At 42.5% G+C, this 19,419-nt stretch overlaps 1 protein-coding gene across 1 annotated transcript in view; it reads right to left on the minus strand.

Moving 5' to 3' along the window:
• The window catches only part of ALK (ALK receptor tyrosine kinase), a 1,052,109-nt gene that overhangs the window by 57,606 nt on the left and 975,084 nt on the right, over window positions 1-19,419 (minus strand). The window contains exon 12 of the mRNA XM_064295177.1: window positions 2,038-2,200. Within this exon, the coding sequence (XP_064151247.1) occupies window positions 2,038-2,200 (163 nt within the window). The remainder of the gene's footprint in view (window positions 1-2,037; window positions 2,201-19,419) is intronic.

Below are 19,419 nucleotides of genomic sequence, written 5' to 3' on the forward strand. Positions count from 1 at the left end.
GTATGTGGGGATCTGAACTGAGGGGCCGCGCTGGTCCATATCCCTTCAGGTGGGTGGGCCTCTCTTCCCAGGCTCCTCACCTCCAGAAGCCTCCTGGCGGTGCATGTTTCCTCTGCCCACTCCCCTTTCCTGCCCCTCCCTTGCCTCTCTACACACCTCCTAGAGTACAGGTATGGGTTTTAGTGGACAGAATGTAGACTTTGAGCCAGAGGGTGCTGCATTCACATCTTGGCTGTGTCACTGATAGTGTGGCCCTAGGTTTGTCGCTAAATTTCTCTGACTCCAGTTTCCTCATGTGGGAAAATGGAAATATCAGTAACAAAATAATGACGCCTGCTGATAAAAAAGGTGTAATTTATGGTGAATCCTCAACGAATATTCTTCCCCTTCTCTCTAGGAGTCGTCCTGGGTGGCACGAATGGTCAAGCACTTGACTACTAACCCAAAGGCTGGCAATTTGTGCCCACCCAGTGGCAGCTTGGAAGAAAGGCCTGGCGATCTGCTTCATGAACGTTCACAGACTTGAAAATCCTATGGAGCACAGTTCTACTTGGACACACATGTGGTCCCCCCAGTTGGAATTGACTAGATTGCAACTTTTTGGGGGGGCGGGGGAGGGCTCTCCAAGAGTCCTTCCGTCCCTGCGCTGGGAACAGTGGAGGACCCATTGGGCTTGACAGGAGGGAAAGGTCTGGCCTGGTCTGTATGTCAGGGCTGGCGGAGGGGGGTTGAGGGGAGGTCCTCGGGCCATTTATTGGGAGGTGTGGGGCCTGGAGCATCTAATCTGATTGCAGGCAAACCTCGTTATCGCATGCCTGCCCATAATGCCATTTAAAAAGCACTCAGGGCTCCCCACGTAATGCATTTACACTGAGGCCCAGGGGTGGGGCTGCCACAGGAAATGTTAAAGTGGAGGGAAAACAGGGTGCCTTGAGAGCCCGTTTTCTTCCCAGGGTTTTGCAGACCGGGGTGGGGTGGGAGCTGCGGACTGGGTTGGAGTGGAGGCTGTGGGAGGGGAAGGAGCTCACTGTGTTCAGTTTCTAGGGGGGCGTTCGCACCAACAATGCATGGTTAAGATGCTTTTTGTTTAAACAGTCCTGGCAGCAGTGGAGTTGGAGGCTCTGGCTGGACTGTGTGACAGTGGGGGGTCTCCTGACCTCTCCGAGCCTCAGTTTCCTCATTTATAAAATGGAGAATGCAACGCTTGCTTTGCTAACATCATAGAGCTTGTGAGAGGACTACCGAGGCTTATCTAAGTCAACGATTGTCAAAGCGTGGTCCCTGGACTACCACCAGCAGCAGCATCACCGGGAAGCTTATTAGAAATGCCAACTCTCAGTCGCTACTCCAGGCCTACTGAAGGAGACTCCCCAGGTCTGGGCCCCTCAGTCTGTACTTTAACCAGCCCTGCAGGTGATTCTGGTGCGTGCTCAAGTCTGAGGACCACCGCTCTAGGCCTTGGCGTTAGCTTTGCTTAGCGCCATGCATGGCCCCCAAGCGGCAAACGGAGCAGACCTGCCTCCAGCCTGACCTCTCTCAGTGTGCACGTGGGCTGGGCTGGGGCTGGGAGCGGGATGAGAGTGTGTGAGTAGTTGGCTTTATTTCCCAGGGAGGGCCCAGAAAGGAGGTTCCAGGGTGAGAACATCATCTTGCCTGTGCATCATATCTTTTCTTCCATTTTCACACCTCTTGCCCCATTTGAACAGCACCAAGCAGCATGCAAAGAATAGTCCACCTTAACTGTAATTATTAATGATAAAAATAATGTTCTGAAGGTGATTCATGCGCATCATCTCAAACAGCCTGTGGGCTCCTTGAGGACAAAGAGCGCATTTTCCTTCATTACGGCATTCTGGCTTCCCCAGTCGTCCCGTCTCCAGCCCCTCCACCCTGCTCTGGGGCCGCAGTCTATGGCCTCCGCGCCTCGGCCTCTCTGGACGCCCCAGTGGGCATGCACCCGAGGAAGGGCTTCAGTCTTCTTCAGGAGGGCGGGGCTGCTCCCCCCTGCCCCCCGGCCTCCTCACCTCCCATACGCACCTGTAGGTGTTGGTGGCTGGCACCTTCCAGATCTGGATGCCCTTCAGGGGGCCCTCACTCCCCACCATCACGCTCAGGTTGGAGTTCCGGTAGGCGTTGTTGCACTGGGCCTGCGTGGGGCCGTGGGGTCCGCTGGCCCCGCACGTGGTGAACAGCCAGTGAACTGCGGCACAAGAGGGAGGGAGTCACTCAGTGGGCCTGGCCCTCCCTCCTCCACAGGCCTCCCTGGGAGGGCTAATCCATGCCTCCAATCCCAACTTCCTAGATGGCACCGAGGTTGGGGTAGGAAACGCTGATCAGTCATTCAAACTGGAAACTTCTGTCGAGGACCTGCTATGTGCCAGACCCTGTGGCAGATACCAGGGGAGACACAAAGATGGAGCTAACCAGGAACCTGATCTTAAGAAGCTCACAGCCTACTAACCAAAAACAGAACCAAACCCTCTGCCACTGAGTTGATTCCAACACAGGGCGACCTCATGTGTTACATAGGTGAGCTGAGCTCCGTGAAGTTTCTTGGCTGTAATCTTTCTGGAAGCAGATCACCAGCCCTTTCTTCTGTGGCACCTCTGGCTGGGTTTGAACCACCAAGCTTTAGGTTAGTAGTCAAGTGCAAACCATTTGCATCGCCCAGGGACCTTTATGGCCTCCCTTAAGGGAGACTGAAAGGGATGCAACCAACTGTGATACAGGCTAAAAAAGTAAGGAAAAAAAAAAGAAGCTATTGCAGGGGTCCAGCAAACACTGTGTTGTGAGAATTGACAGGAGGGAGAGAAGACCCCTTTCAACTGGGACAGGCACGGGCAGTAGCCGAGTCTTCTCCAGGCCTCTCAGTGGGTCCAGCTCATTGCTGGGCAAATAGGAGGCGTTCAATTTGTGATATTGTAACTGCATCTAACCTGCTCCCAAAGGTTTGGTATTTGCATATAGTATTCTCTTAGCTTGGAGAAGATTGAAAGAGTGAATTGCACACATTACCAGTTCCACGACCCCACCATTGGCCAGAGACGCAGGACAATGGCAGGGAACAGGAAGCCTCGCCCTTGCTGGCTGGAGAGTTTGTCTCTCTGTCAGATGTTTCCTAACAGGTCCTAACAGGGCCCAGCCTCCTTATTTACAATCAGTTTGCAAACACCGTGAAAGCAGCCTTTTAGCTCTTTATGCAACAAAGGGTATCAAAAATGGGGAAACGTCAAATTTGTTTTGGGGGCACACTCCTCCTTTTCTGAGCCCCTTGTTCACTTCCTGGTGCTCCCGTCCTCATCCCAAGGACTTATGATCCTATGTGGCCTTCTGGGGGTGCCATAAGAACACTCCACACAAACTCCACCCCTCCTTCCTCCCCTACCCCCAGGCTTTCCCTCTCAAATTTTCTATCTTCACATCAGGCCAGGTCTTGGGGAGCTGTCTAACCTCATGTTGGCCAGAATTCCAATATCTCCACAATCTATAAAATCCTTTTAAAAAAGGATTTCTTGGGGGCGGAGCCAAGATGGCAGACTAGGCAGAGCTACCTCGGATCCCTCTTACAACAAAGACACGGAAAAACAAGTGAATCGATCACATACATAACAATCTACGAACCCTGAACAACAAACACAGATTTAGAGACGGAGAACGAACTAATACGGGGAAGCAGCGATTGTTTCCAGAGCCTGGAGCCAGCGCACCAGTCAGGTACGGCACAAGCACAGAGAGCTGCTCCACCCCCCTGAACTAACCCCGGGAGGGGGACCAGCTGGTTCCACGGGCGGCGTGGGACGCAGCCGGTAGGAGAAGTCCCCGGGAGGCAGTGACTGGTCTTGGAGCAGAAAGAGCAGCATCCGAGCCAGGGAACCGTCCCGCAGGGATTTGGACTGGACGCAGCGGATTTTCTGGAAAAACTAGTTTCCCAGTGATGGCTCAGAGACAACAATCCATATCAAACCACTTAAAGAAGCAGACCGGGACAGCTTCTCCAACCCCCCAAACAAAAGAATCAAAACCTTTCCCAAATGAAGATACAATCTTGGAATTATCAGATACAGAATATAAAAAACTAATTTACAGAATGCTTAATGATATCACAAATGAAATTAGGATAACTGCAGAAAAAGCCAAGGAACACACTGATAAAACTGTTGAAGAACTCAAAAAGATTATTCAAGAACATACTGGAAAAATTAATAAGTTGCAAGAATCCATAGAGAGACAACATGTAGAAATCCAAAAGATTAACAATAAAATAACAGAATTAGACAACGCACTAGGAAGTCAGAGGAGCAGACTCGAGCAATTAGAATGCAGACTGGGACATCTGGAGGACCAGGGAATCAACACCAACATAGCTGAAAAAAAAATCAGATAAAAGAATAAAAAAAAATGAAGAAACCCTACGAATTATGTGGGACTCTATCAAGAAGGATAACCTGCGGGTGATTGGAGTCCCAGAACAGGGAGGGGGGACAGAAAACACAGAGAAAATGGTTGAAGAACTCCTGACAGAAAACTTCCCTGACATCATGAAAGACGAAAGGATAGCTATCCAAGATGCTCATCGAACCCCATTTAAGATTGATCCAAAAAGAAAAACACCAAGACATATTATCATCAAACTCACCAAAACCAAAGATAAACAGAAAATTTTAAAAGCAGCCAGGGAGAAAAGAAAGGTTTCCTTCAAGGGAGAATCAATAAGAATATGTTCTGACTACTCAGCAGAAACCATGCAGGCAAGAAGGGAATGGGACGACATATACAGAACACTGAAGGAGAAAAACTGCCAGCCAAGGATCATATATCCAGCAAAACTCTCTCTGAAATATGAAGGCGAAATTAAGATATTTACAGGCAAACACAAGTTTAGAGAATTTGCAAAAACCAAACCAAAGCTACAAGAAATACCAAAGGATATTGTTTGGTCAGAGAACCAATAATATCAGATATCAGCACAACACAAGGTCACAAAACAGAACGTCCTGATATCAACTCAAATAGGGAAATCACAAAAACAAACAAATTAAGATTAATTAAAAAAAAAAATACACATAACAGGGAATCATGGAAGTCAATAGGTAAAAGATCACAATAATCAAAAAGAGGGACTAAATACAGGAGGCATTGAAGTGCCATATGGAGAGTGATACAAGGCGATATAGAACAATACAAGTTAGGTTTTTACTTAGAAAAATAGGGGTAAATAATAAGGTAACCACAAAAAGGTATAACAACTCTATAACTCAAGATAAAAACCAAGAAAAACGTAACGACTCAACTAACATAAAGTCAAGCACTATGAAAATGAGGATCTCACAATTTACTAAGAAAAATGCCTCAGCACAAAAAAGTATGTGGAAAAATGAAATTGTCAACAACACACATAAAAAGGCATCAAAATGACAGCACTAAAAACTTATTTATCTATAATTACCCTGAATGTAAATGGACTAAATGCACCAATAAAGAGACAGAGAGTCACAGACTGGATAAAGAAACACGATCCATCTATATGCTGCCTACAAGAGACACACCTTAGACTTAGAGACACAAACAAACTAAAACTCAAAGGATGGAAAAAAGTATATCAAGCAAACAATAAGCAAAAAAGAAGAGGAGTAGCAATATTAATTTCTGACAAAATAGACTTTAGACTTAAATCCACCACAAAGGATAAAGAAGGACACTATATAATGATAAAAGGGACAATTGATCAGGAAGACATAACCATATTAAATATTTACGCACCCAATGACAGGGCTGCAAGATACATAAATCAAATTTTAACAGAATTGAAAAGTGAGATAGATACCTCCACAATTATAGTAGGAGACTTCAACACACCACTTTCGGAGAAGGACAGGACATCCAGTAAGAAGCTCAACAGAGACACGGAAGATCTAATTACAACAATCAACCAACTTGACCTCATTGACTTATACAGAACTCTCCACCCAACTGCTGCAAAATATACTTTTTTTTCTAGCGCACATGGAACATTCTCTAGAATAGACCACATATTAGGTCATAAAACAAACCTTTGCAGAGTCCAAAACATCGAAATATTACAAAGCATCTTCTCAGACCCAAGGCAATAAAACTAGAGATCAATAACAGAAAAACTAGGGAAAAGAACTCAAATACTTGGAAAATGAACAATACCCTCCTGAAAAAAGACTGGGTTATAGAAGACATCAAGGAGGGAATAAGGAAATTCATAGAAAGCAACGAGAATGAAAATACTTCCTATCAAAACCTCTGGGACACAGCAAAAGCAGTGCTCAGAGGCCAATTTATATCAATAAATGCACACATACAAAAAGAAGAAAGAGCCAAAATCAGAGAACTGTCCCTACAACTTGAACAAATAGAAAGTGAGCAACAAAAGAATCCATCAGGCACCAGAAGAAAACAAATAATAAAAATTAGAGCTGAACTAAATGAATTAGAGAACAGAAAAACAATTGAAAGAATTAACAAAGCCAAAAGCTGGTTCTTTGAAAAAATTAACAAAATTGATACACCATTGGCTAGACTGACTAAAGAAATACAGGAAAGGAAACAAATAACCCGAATAAGAAATGAGAAGGACCACATCACAACAGAACCAAATGAAATTAAAAGAATCATTTCAGATTATTATGAAAAATTGTACTCTAACAAATTTGAAAACCTAGAAGAAATGGATGAATTCCTGGAAAAACACTACCTACCTAAACTAACACATTCAGAAGTAGAACAACTAAATAGACCCATAACAAAAAAAGAGATTGAAACGGTAATCAAAAAACTCCCAACAAAAAAAAGCCCTGGCCCGGACGGCTTCACTGCAGACTTCTACCAAACTTTCAGAGAAGAGTTAACACCACTACTACTAAAGGTATTCCAAAGCATAGAAAATGACGGAATACTACCCAACTCATTCTATGAAGCCACCATCTCCCTGATACCAAAACCAGGTAAAGACATTACAAAAAAAGAAAATTATAGACCTATATCCCTCATGAACATTGATGCAAAAATCCTCAACAAAATTCTAGCCAATAGAATCCGACAACACATCAAAAAAATAATTCACCATGATCAAGTGGGATTTATACCAGGTATGCAAGGCTGGTTTAATATCAGAAAAACCATTAATGTAATCCATCACATAAATAAAACAAAAGACAAAAACCACATGATCTTATCAATTGATGCAGAAAAGGCATTTGACAAAGTCCAACACCCATTCATGATAAAAACTCTTACCAAAATAGGAATTGAAGGAAAATTCCTCAACATAATAAAGGGCATCTATGCAAAGCCAACAGCCAATATCACTCTAAATGGAGAGAACCTGAAAGCATTTCCCTTGAGAACGGGAACCAGACAAGGATGCCCTTTATCACCGCTCTTATTCAACATCGTGTTGGAAGTCTTAGCCGGGGCAATTAGGCTAGACAAAGAAATAAAAGGTATCCGGATTGGCAAGGAAGAAGTAAAGTTATCATTATTTGCAGATGACATGATTATATACACAGAAAACCCTAAGGAATCCTCCAGAAAACTACTGAAACTCATAGAAGAGTTTGGCAGAGTCTCAGGTTATAAAATAAACATACAAAAATCACTTGGATTCCTCTACATCAACAAAAAGAACACCGAAGAGGAAATAACCAAATCAATACCATTCACAGTAGCCCCCAAGAAGATAAGATACTTAGGAATAAATCTTACCAAGGATGTAAAAGACCTATACAAAGAAAACTACAAAGCTCTACTACAACAAATTCAAAAGGACATACTTAAGTGGAAAAACATACCTTGCTCATGGATAGGAAGACTTAACATTGTAAAAGTGTCTATTCTACCAAAAGCCATCTATACATTTAACGCACTTCCGATCCAAATTCCAATGTCATATTTTAAGGGGATAGAGAAACAAATCACCAATTTCATATGGAAGGGAAAGAAGCCCCGGATAAGCAAAGCACTACTGAAAAAGAAGAAGAAAGTGGGAGGCCTCACCTTACCTGACTTCAGAACCTATTATACAGCCACAGTAGTCAAAACAGCCTGGTATTGGTACAACAACAGACACATAGACCAATGGAACAGAATTGAGAACCCAGACATAGATCCATCCACGTATGAGCAGCTGATATTTGACAAAGGACCAGTGTCAATTAACTGGGGAAAAGAAAGCCTTTTTAACAAATGGTGCTGGCATAACTGGATATCCATTTGCAAAAAAATGAAACAGGACCCATACCTCACACCATGCACAAAAACTAACTCCAAGTGGATCAAAGACCTGAACATAAAGACTAAAACGATAAAGATCATGGAAGAAAAAATTGGGACAACCCTAGGAGCCCTAATACAAGGTGTAAACAGAATACAAAACATTACCAAAAATGATGAAGAGAAACCCGAAAACTGGGAGCTCCTAAAAATCAAACACCTATGCTCATCTAAAGACTTCACCAAAAGAGTAAAAAGACCACCTACAGATTGGGAAAGAATTTTCAGCTATGACATCTCCGACCAGCGCCTGATCTCTAAAATCTACATGATTCTGTCAAAACTCAACCACAAAAAGACAAACAACCCAATCAAGAAGTGGGCAAAGGATATGAACACACATTTCACTAAAGAAGATATTCAGGCAGCCAACAGATACATGAGAAAATGCTCTCGATCATTAGCCATTAGAGAAATGCAAATTAAAACTACGATGAGATTCCATCTCACACCAGCAAGGCTGGCATTAGTCCAAAAAACACAATAAATGTTGGAGAGGCTGCGGAGAGATTGGAACTCTCATACACTGCTGGTGGGAATGTCAAATGGTACAACCACTTTGGAAATCTATCTGGCGTTATCTTAAACAGTTAGAAATAGAACTACCATACAACCCAGAAATCCCACTCCTAGGAATATACCCTAGAGATACAAGAGCCTTCATACAAACAGATATATGCACACCCATGTTTATTGCAGCTCTGTTTACAATAGCAAAAAGTTGGAAGCAACCAAGGTGTCCATCAACAGATGAATGAGTAAATAAATTGTGGTATATTCGCACAATGGAATACTACACATCGATAAAGAACAGTGACGAATCTGTGAAACATTTCATAACATGGAAGAACCTGGAAGGCATTATGCTGAGCGAAATTAGTCAGAGGCAAAAGGACAAATATTGTATAAGACCACTATTATAAGATCTTGAGAAATAGTAAACCTGAGAAGAACACATACTTTTGTGGTTACGAGGGGGGGAGGGAGGGAGGGTGGGAGAGGGTTTTTTATTGATTAATCAGTAGATAAGAACTGCTTTAGGTGAAGGGAAAGACAACACTCAATACATGGAAGGTCAGCTCAATTGGACTGGACCAAAAGCAAAGAAGTTTCCGGGATAAAATGAATGCTTCAAAGGTCAGCGGAGCAAGCGCGGGGGTCTGGGGAACATGGTTTGCGGGGACTTCTAAGTCAATTGGCAAAATAATTCTATTATGAAATCATTCTGCATCCCACTTTGAAGCGTGGCGTCTGGGGTCTTAAATGCTAACAAGCGGCCATCTAAGATGCAGCAATTGGTCTCAACCCACCTGGAGCAAAGGAAAATGAAGAACACCAAGGCCACACGACAACTAAGAGCCCAAGAGACAGAAAGGGCCACATGAACCAGAGACCTACATCATCCTGAGACCAGAAGAACTAGTTGGTGCCCGGCCACAATCGATGACTGCCCTGACAGGGAGCACAGCAGAGGACCCCTGAGGGAGCAGGAGATCAGTGGGATGCAGACCCCAAATTCTCATAAAAAGACCAAACTTAATGGTCTGACTGAGACTGGAGGAATCCCGGCGGCCATGCTCCCCAGACCTTCTGTTGACACAGGACAGGAACCATCCCCGAAGACAACTCATCAGAAATGAAAGGGACTGGTCAGCGGGTGGGAGAGAGACGCTGATGAAGAGCGAGCTAATTATATCAGGTGGACACTTGAGATTGTGTTGGCAACTCTTGTCTGGAGTGGGGATGGGAGGATAGAGAGAGAGGGAAGCAGGCAAAATTGTCAAGAAAGGAGAGACTGAAAGGGCTGACTCAAGAGGGGGAGAGTAAGGGGGAGTAGGGAGTGAGATGTATGTAAACTTATATGTGACAGACTGGATTTGTAAACGTTCACTTGAAGCTTAATAAAAGTTATTAAAAAAAAAGGATTTCTTGATAAATTGTTTTTATTTAAAATACAAAAATCTCATTATAAGATTGCGGAAATTATTTCTCTTTAAAGAGAGATTAAATCAAATTCTATCTGGAAAACTATGGGAAAATTAACTTGGGTGCACGTAACTGTTCACTAAAACGTTAAAATGAAAACTTTTTTTTGAAGACTTTCAACTAATATAACGATGCAAAATGAGAGATCAATTTGACTTGCTAATTACAAACAACCAGATTGGGGTTATGATGGGCAGGCCGGATAATCTGAAGACTGGGCCAGTTGCAGTGGGATCTCCTTGGCCAAGGAGAGCAAGGTTCTCATCGGGGTTCCAACACATAAACCTACCCAACACCGAGCACGCAATATTTTTCTGGGCTTTAGGTTTTTCAGATGAAGACCTTGATTTCTATTTGGTTTCTGAAGGTCATTTCAAGGGCGAGAAGGTGAGGAACTGCAGTTCCATCTATGATTCACCAGTGTGAATGGCTGATGGTTAATTTCCTGATCTGTTTTTATTATAAGGGTTTAACCTGTTAATTCAAAGGGCTGAATCTTCACTGAAGGACTTTTAGCAGAGTTCTTTGGCCGATTGTCATTTTACCCCCTCCTGTGCCCAAATCATATGTGTGGCTTGTGCCAGAAGGGTGAAGTTGAAAGAACGGAGGCTTTGAAATCAGCAAGAACACCTGGGTTTGGGGGCAGCTTTATCAACTATTAATTGTGGAACCTTGATCAAGCTCTTTGTCTATGGAAGGGACTGGGTTGGCATGAAGATTAAGGAGGCAAGGGGTATGAAAGATCATTGCGAGCTCCAAGTCTCTAAAAATGTGAGTTGTGTCCATGACTCCTGCCAGCACCCAAGGCTGTCGCTGTCCTGACAACAGGAAATGTGGCCAGGGGTGTTTCTGTGAATACAAATCCCATGCCAGCAGCACCTGAGAATTTAAACCCTGTGAGTTAGGGATGTGGAAGAGGGCAGGGAGAGAAAATAAGGCTCGAAAGGGAGTTGAGAAATCCATTCCTCCCATTGTCTCCAGCTCCTTGAAGGCTGTTGTGCAGATCTGGTCTGTGCCCACAGGAAGCAGCCTGCAGAAGCCGGACACTTCATCTAGTTAATTCAACCCTGGAAATGAAAGAATGATTTTTTTTTTTTTCCCCTCAACAGCATGCTGGAAAAGACAGTTAAATGTATGGACTTGGCACCTGCCTGAGCATCTCATCTACAGGGGGACACACTTTTAACTTCAGCCTAGGTTAACACTTTCCTGAAAGTTCTGAGACATTCCTGGAAATGCTGGGCTTCTACCTCTGGCCAGTTGGGGCACTGGTGAGGTAGGAACAGATAACTGGTCTTTAGATTCATGTAGGCCAAATTTTCTCAACCTGGTTTTTTCTGCTTACTAGCTGTGAGCCCCAGGGCAAATGATATAACCTCACAGAGTCTTAGTTCCTCTGAAAAAATGGAGATAATAACACCTATTATGAAGAACTGATGCCTTTGAATTATGGTGTTGGCAAAGGATATCGAATATACCATGGCCTGCCAGAAGAACAAATAAATCTGTCCTGGAAGAAGTACAGCCAGAATGCTCCTTAGAAGAGAGGGTGGTGAAACTTTGTCTCATGTATTTTGGACGTGTTATCAGGAGGGGCCAGTCACTGGAGAAGCACATCATGCTTGGTAAAGTACAGGGTCATCAAAAAAGAGGAAGACCCTCAATGAGATGGATTGACATGGTAGCTGCAACAATGGGCTCAAACATAATAATGATTGTGAGGACGATGCAGGACTGGGCAGTGTTTCCTTCTGTTAACATAGGGTTGCCCCGAGTCAGAAGCGACTTGACAGCACCTAACAACAATAAAAACAACATGTAGAATTTCTGTGAGAATTAAATGATGACCTAATGCAAATGCTCAGCACAACCAGTTGCCAGCAAGTGAACTCCGACCCATGGCGGCCCCAAGTGTGTCAGAGCAGAACTGTGTTCCATAGAGTTTTCAGTGGCTGACTCTTCAGAAGTAGATAGATCACCAGGCCTTTCTTCTGAGGCCTCTGGGTGGACTCAAATGTCCAACCTGTCAACAGCTGAGCACATTAACCATTTGGACCACCCAGCTATCCAACATTTGGCAATAAGAATGCAGAAGAAATATAATTTAAAAAGTGTGTAGCTTCATGTTCATTTTCTGACTGTGGGAGGCAAAGACACCCAGTTTCAAGATTTATGGCCCTTTTCCATAAAGGTGGGACTCTGGGGCTGTTTCTCAATAAAGGGACCAGCATTTTCCCAATTCAATGGCTATATATTGGTCTCAGGTGGTTTTTACACACAAAATTTTGTTTTTATCTTCAGCAGTCTCTGATGGAAAAATTCAGGGAGAGACTCTCTCTAAAGTGGGTTCCCCGGGAATGGAGGATTTGCCATTCCAGGGCAGGCCCATGATTCATCCAGCCAGAATTCTGTTGCTCCCAGCAGCCTTCAAGTCATGGTGGTCTTCCTTGTTCCCTTGCATGTCTGTGACCCTCATAAATCTGCCCACAGTCATTTGGAGCCAATTTATGTTTCCCACCAGGACTACGTCTTGGGAGTATGGAGTTTCTGAGTTTATTGCCCACAGAGCAAGACTGTCCTGCTTATATGTGCTGCTTGGACTTGTCTTGCTCAAGTTTGATCCTCTTAGTTTTCTTTGTTCACTCTGTCTGGAATCTCACAGACATCATCGAATGTCACAGCAAGATGAGACCTTGGAGCTCCCTGAATCCAGTGGTTCCCAAACCACCTGAGGACCTTTACAGCACAGATTCCAGGGCCGTAGATATTCAGATGCAGTAGACCAAGAGGTAGGGAAGGTGATACTTGCACATTGTAAAAGTCTTCTCAGAGGAATTTGAGGCTCAATCAGGTGTGTGAACTAGTTCCACCTACCTCATTTTCCAGGTAAAGAAAGAGTATCCTAGAGAGGAGAAGTGATTTTTCTGAGCACGTCGGCACCGAGGAAGGAACCAGAGCCAAATGTTCCTTCTTCCTTGTTCAAGAGTCCTCTGGTGGTAATCAAGCCCCCTCAGAATTCTGCTCTGAAGCTTTCAATCTTTTTAGTTTGTTCCTATGAGGCCCTGTTCCCTCAGCTACCCAGTGTATTCTTCTCAGGACCTTCTTTAATGATAAAATATGCTTCTTGATATCTGGTAACCAGAAGTGTGGATACCTGTGGCTTTCTATAAGGAGGCAATCACTTATTCTGTTTTATTCCCAGTGTTTATTTGAAAGTGCCCAATGCAGTGTTAGACTTTTTGGCCTCCCTCAGCTGAGCACTGGCTGAGGTTTGCTGGGAACAGACTATAATAATTTCCAGATCCTTGCCCAAAGGGTTGGCTATAGCTCTGAGCCTGGTGGTATTAACTGCTATGGGCCTAGGAGGGACTGCAGGAGGCATCTGGTGCCCTGGTGGCACAGTGGTTAAGAGCTTGGCTACTAACCAAAACGTTGGCAGTTTGAACCCACCAGCCACTCCCTGGAAACCCTATGGGGCCATTCTACTCTGTCCTATAGGGTTGCTGTGAATCAGAATTGAATGGATAGCAACAGGTTTTTGGTTAGAAGCAGAATGGGTCTGGCAAGTACTTCAGGCAGGGTAGGCATGAGATGGGCTTCTGGTTTTCCAGGTAAGGCAGGTAGAGTTAGAACCATGAGAGGATAGGCAGAAGCTAGGATGGTTTTCAGAAGTGTCACTGGGGGTAGGAGGCATTGGGCAAAACCTTGTGGATCAAAGTAGGCAGGTCTAGAACCTGAGATGCCAGAGATTTAGAGACATGATTCTAGGGGACAGTAGAAGCCAAGGTGAGCTTCAGTACCCAGATAGAAACTGTTTGTTTCCTTACGTGTTTGTGCTTCCTTTTGGGTGAGGGTGCCCTCTGAACCTTAGATACCTGAGAGTTTTGTCCACCCGTGAAGGGAGCAAAAACTCCTCGATATATATTGTGCAGCTGATATGAGTCAGGCATGGTGCTTTCATATAGGTATTAAATGTCTTCATATACAATATCTTGCTTCAGCTCTGTAGTCCTAGAAGTAGAGTTCTAGTATCTCCTTTAAAAATTCAGAAACTAAAGTCCAAAGAAGATGAGTGACTGGTCTGTGTTGCACAGAGTTGATAATTGATCAAGCCAAGAATTAAGCATAGACCTTCTGAGTATAAGTTCAAGGCTTGAAAAGTCCAAGTTTAAGGTAGAAAATTCTCATGGAATTTTATTGAGAGCCTGGGCTTTTTCTTTTTCAAATCCCTGATTCTGGGGTTCAGCTAAACCTAAGACAGATGAGTTCAAGGTTACTTAGGCCCAGACAGCAGGCAAGTCATCATTACAGGACAGGTGAGTGTTGGTTAGGGTGAGTGGACCCTCAGCCCCAGAAAATCCCACAATCTCCCCAACAGCACCTTAGTTTAGCAGAGTGTGGACTCCACAGGGTCATGGGCACGAGCCAAGGAAAAAAGGTACTCAGAGAGGCCACGGGGAGCCAGGAGGTGTCAAAAGGGGAATTCAGTAAGTGGAATGTTGACAAGATCAGGTAGCAGAGAGAGAGACAGATAGAGACAGAGATAGAGTAAGAGAGACTGGGTAGTAAACAGCAAGGAAAACCTTGGTTCGTGGAGAGGAGGCCAAGGTCACAGTGAGATCAGCAGTGAGGCAGACTTGGTACTGAGCTGCAAATCTGAGGGTACAAGGTTGCCTGTATTTCCCCCGTGGAGGGTCTGCAGCTGTGGGAAGGATCAAACTGTCCCCATGGAGGAGACTAAAAGGCTGAACTGAGCCAGGGGAGGAAGGAAGCTTGGCTATATCCTCTTAAAAAAAATACTATTGTATAAAACTCTTCTATGAAAGAAAAAAAAAAAAAACAAAAAGAACTACAGCTTGATCTTGTTCTTATATATACCACACATTGGAAACCTAGTTTAATACTTATTCATGTCTAAATCATATAAAGAACCCACAAACATCAAAATACTGATTGGTTATAGACAGTTGAGTAAACAATAATCCGTTAAGGATGGGGTTTCGTTTTAAGTATACTGCAGCACCCTCCAAGAAGAAACAAATCAATTAGTAATATACAGCACAATTGCTAAAAAAAAAAAAAAAAAAAAAAGGCTGGACAGTGATTATATTCATTTTATTACCATTGCTAAGCCATCTCATCTTCTCGATTCAATGCAAAGAAATAAAGCGTGGTTCAAAGGAAAATAAGTTCTCAGCTATCACTACGAATCACAACAGTGGTTAATTTCGAAGGCCTTTGTGTATGAACCATGGAGGGGCACTCAGCGGCTCATGTGGATCATTTGTACCATTTTGATCCTGATCTATGCAATTGAATTTTATCTACATCTGTTAACTGAGCTAAACTTCGTGGGAGCTACGGCGTACTAAAACATTTAGGATGCCACCCTAGATCCCATTAAATAAGAATCATGACCAAAATCCAAGTAAATATAATCATTCACTGGTCCAGAAATGTGTACTTTACCATTCCCTCTTATAAATTGGAAAAAGTAACTCTTTTTTGAGTACATGATGACAATCAATAAATTGTTCTTCACATTAGGACAAAATGAAAATAAAGTACATATTGCAGCCATTGTGAGGTTAAAATATTTCTACCACTTCCGTCAACTCTTTAAACAATGAAGGGATGTCCCTTTCCAGACACACAATTAATCTGAAATTAGTTAGGAAACTTCTCTTCTAAAAGACAAGCTGTTGAATTGGACCACCTGGTGTATATTATTGTAATAGATACTTCTGTTTTTGATAATCCTGGCTTCCACTTTTTTTTTAAATAATTTTTTATTGTGCTTTAAGTGCAAGTTTATAAATCAAGTCAGTCTCTCACATATAAACTTACATACACCTTACTACATACTCCCATTTACTCTCCCCCTAATGAGTCAGCCCGCTTCCTCCTTCCGGTCTTTCCTTTTGTGACCGTTTTGCCGGTTTCTAACCCCCTCTACCCTCCCATCTCCTCTCTAGACGGGAGATGCCAACACAGTTTCAAGTGTCCACCTGCTACAAGTAGCTCACTCCTCATCAGCATCTCTCTCCAACCCATTGTCCAATCCAATCCATGTCTGATGAGTTGGCTTCAGGAATGGTTCCTGTCCTGGGCCAACAGAAGGTTTGGGGACCATGACCACCGGGATTTTTCTAGTCTCAGTCAGACCATTAAGTCTGGTCTTTTAATGAGAATTTGGGGTCTGCATCCCACTGCTCTCCTGCTCCCTCAGGGGTTCTCTGTTGTGCTCCCTGTCAGGGCAGTCATTGGCTATGGCCGGGCACCACCTAGTTCTTCTGGTCTCAGGATGATGTAAGTCTCTAGCTCATGTGGCCCTTTCTGTCTCTTGGGCTCGTAATTATCTTGTGACCTTGGTGTTCTTCATTCTCCTTTGATCCAGGTAGGTTGAGACCAATTGATGCATCTTAGATGGCCGCTTGTTAGCATTTAAGACCCCAGACGCCACGCTTCAAAGTGGGATGCAGAATGTTTTCTTAATAGAAACTTATTTTGCCAATCGACTTAGATGTCCCCTGACTGGCTTGCACTTTTGATCTGTTGCAAGGACAAATAAGACTGGAAACCACTTGTCTAAGTGAGCACTGGAGAAGTATCCTGGCTCACTCTGATACTGTGATAAACAATGAGGGAAAAAAATAAGCTTTTTCTTGTTAAAAAAAAAAAAAAGCACAGATACAGAAAACTCTACAAAACAAATGTATAATTAATGAGTTATTATAAAGCAAACACCCATTTTTAACCACGGCCCAGGTCAAGAAATAGAACTTTTTTAGCTACTTCAGAAGACCTTCTCTGCCCCCTCCAGTCTTACCTCTGAAAGGCATTATTATCCTGATTTACATAGTAATCATTTCCTGACGTTTCTTAATAGTTTTATCACTCAAGTGTACACCGTCCCTAGGTACTGTTGCTGAGTCTCTCCCATTAATTACAAAAAAAAATTTCTTGTGTCTTTATATATACAGATTCCCCTCCACCCCCGTCTTTTCCTTACTTTAGCTGTTGAAGAGTCAGAACCATTTGGCTTGGAGTGCTTCCCAGATTCTGGATTTTGCTGATTGCATCTCCATGGTGCCGTTCAACACATTGTCCTGTCCTGCAAATTGTCAGTTGGTTCCAGAGGCTTGATCAGACTCGTATTTGAAGCCTTTTCAAGACTATAGATGACATTCTTTCACTAAACCCTATTCTTTTACTAGGAGGTACCTAATATGTGATTGTTGCTTTTTTTTTTTCTTTTTGATGTTAGCAGTTGTTGAAGCTCAATGCTTAGAACCATTTATATATTGGGGGGTTACAAAATAATGATATTATAATCATATAATTTTTTTCTCACTTATTAGTTGGAGTGGCCCTGGTGGCACAGTGGTTAAGCATTTGGCTGCTAATCAAAAGGTCAGCAGATGGAATTCACCAGCTGCTCCTTGGAAACCGTATGAAGCAGCTCTACTTTGTCCTATAGTGTTGCTATGAGTTGGAATCAACTCAACGGTAGTGTTTTTTGTTTTTCTTAGTTGGAATATATTTTTAATGAGATACTTCCCCTCATCTACTATTTGGTCACCCAGTTCATATAGGAAAGGCAGGATAAATGATCAATTCTTTCTTGTTATTTATAGTTATATGTCTCTATCTATCTGTCTGCCTGTCTATCTATCTAGTAATCATATGTCTATCTATGTATCTATCTATCTATGATAATAGTTACACGAATTGGTCATCTACCATTCTCTGAAGTTGACCAATTATTTTTTTACATCAATATGAATCCATAGATTTAAGCATATTTTTTGAGTTTTAATTAATCACAATTAGTATCCTTTGGAAGCTCAAATTGTCCCATCTTTGGTTAACAATAGCCTCCTGAGTCCTTTTGACATGACCCTCATAGTCTTTGAAATCTTCCTCATTATCTCATATGACAAAGCGTTTCTTCTCCAAACTGGAAGTCAGTCATTTCCCCAAAAAGCCCAGGTTTGTTTTAGCGGGAAAAGTTATTTCCAGTACCCAGCTGGATGCCATGGATGCTTATTGCTATGAGGTTGATGACTGTTTCTAGGCGTCTTTAGTGGACATAGCTAGGAAATAAGTATGTGTGTGTGTACATATGTATATATGTATATATTTATCTCTATATAGATCTAGATATACACACACATGAAATACACATGCACGTATATGACAAAATATTTCAGGAGTTCGTATTAATACTTTCAACGCAAATTGAAGACTATAAGTTTTCTTATTTAATGTCTTCTATATTACATCTGTATTTCTTTTCTACACTGAGAATCTTGGTTCTCAAGAACACAGAATAATAAAATTAGAATATTCTAAAGTGCTTATTTATTTTATCCTTCATTATACACACAACAGTATCACAGCAACAATATTAAATACTATTATCACTTTCATCAATATAAAAACTGAGAGCAATTAAAATTATTTTTTTCTTTAAGATGTACTATATTTTAGTTGAAAGTAATACATGTGACAAAAACAGCTATAATAAAATGAAAACACAGATGTAGTAACTTTGATCATCGATGAGTACAAATATACTGTACCTAATCTCAGAATCAAATTAGTTACCCATTGGTGACAATGTAAAACTGAGTTACAATTAGCTCATTCCATTTGAGTTCTTAAGTGAAAACTTTCCACAACCATTCAGCTATGGTTCTACAGACCCCTAAATTTCTAACCTATTGGACAGGGAAATAAAAGAAAGTCTAAATTACATCTTGACACTCAGCCATTAAGTCAGCCTTGCTGCTGTTCCAACTTTCAGTTGAACCATTCATCGCAAAACTGTGTTTGCCTTGTTCCTTGGACCAGGTGTTAGTCTTAAGTATCAGGATGGGTACAGGCTATATGGCATGTATGCCCCAGTTTATCTCTAATACCTTGCTTGATAACTTGGGTTCTTCTTGCTCGTTGAAGATCTTGATCTCAAAGTCCTGTAATTATGGCTGTGGCTAGTTCTACCTGACTTGGCTTGCCCATTTTCCTGAACTGCTGTTTATTTCCTTTTGCTAAACTGCCATAATAGGACATTGTCCATTCACTGCTTGTTCTTCCTGAAGCTGTCTCTCTGGGTATCTTCACAGAGGCTGA

Source organism: Loxodonta africana, chromosome 12 (assembly GCF_030014295.1).
Source record: "Loxodonta africana isolate mLoxAfr1 chromosome 12, mLoxAfr1.hap2, whole genome shotgun sequence".
Taxonomy (NCBI): domain Eukaryota; kingdom Metazoa; phylum Chordata; class Mammalia; order Proboscidea; family Elephantidae; genus Loxodonta; species Loxodonta africana.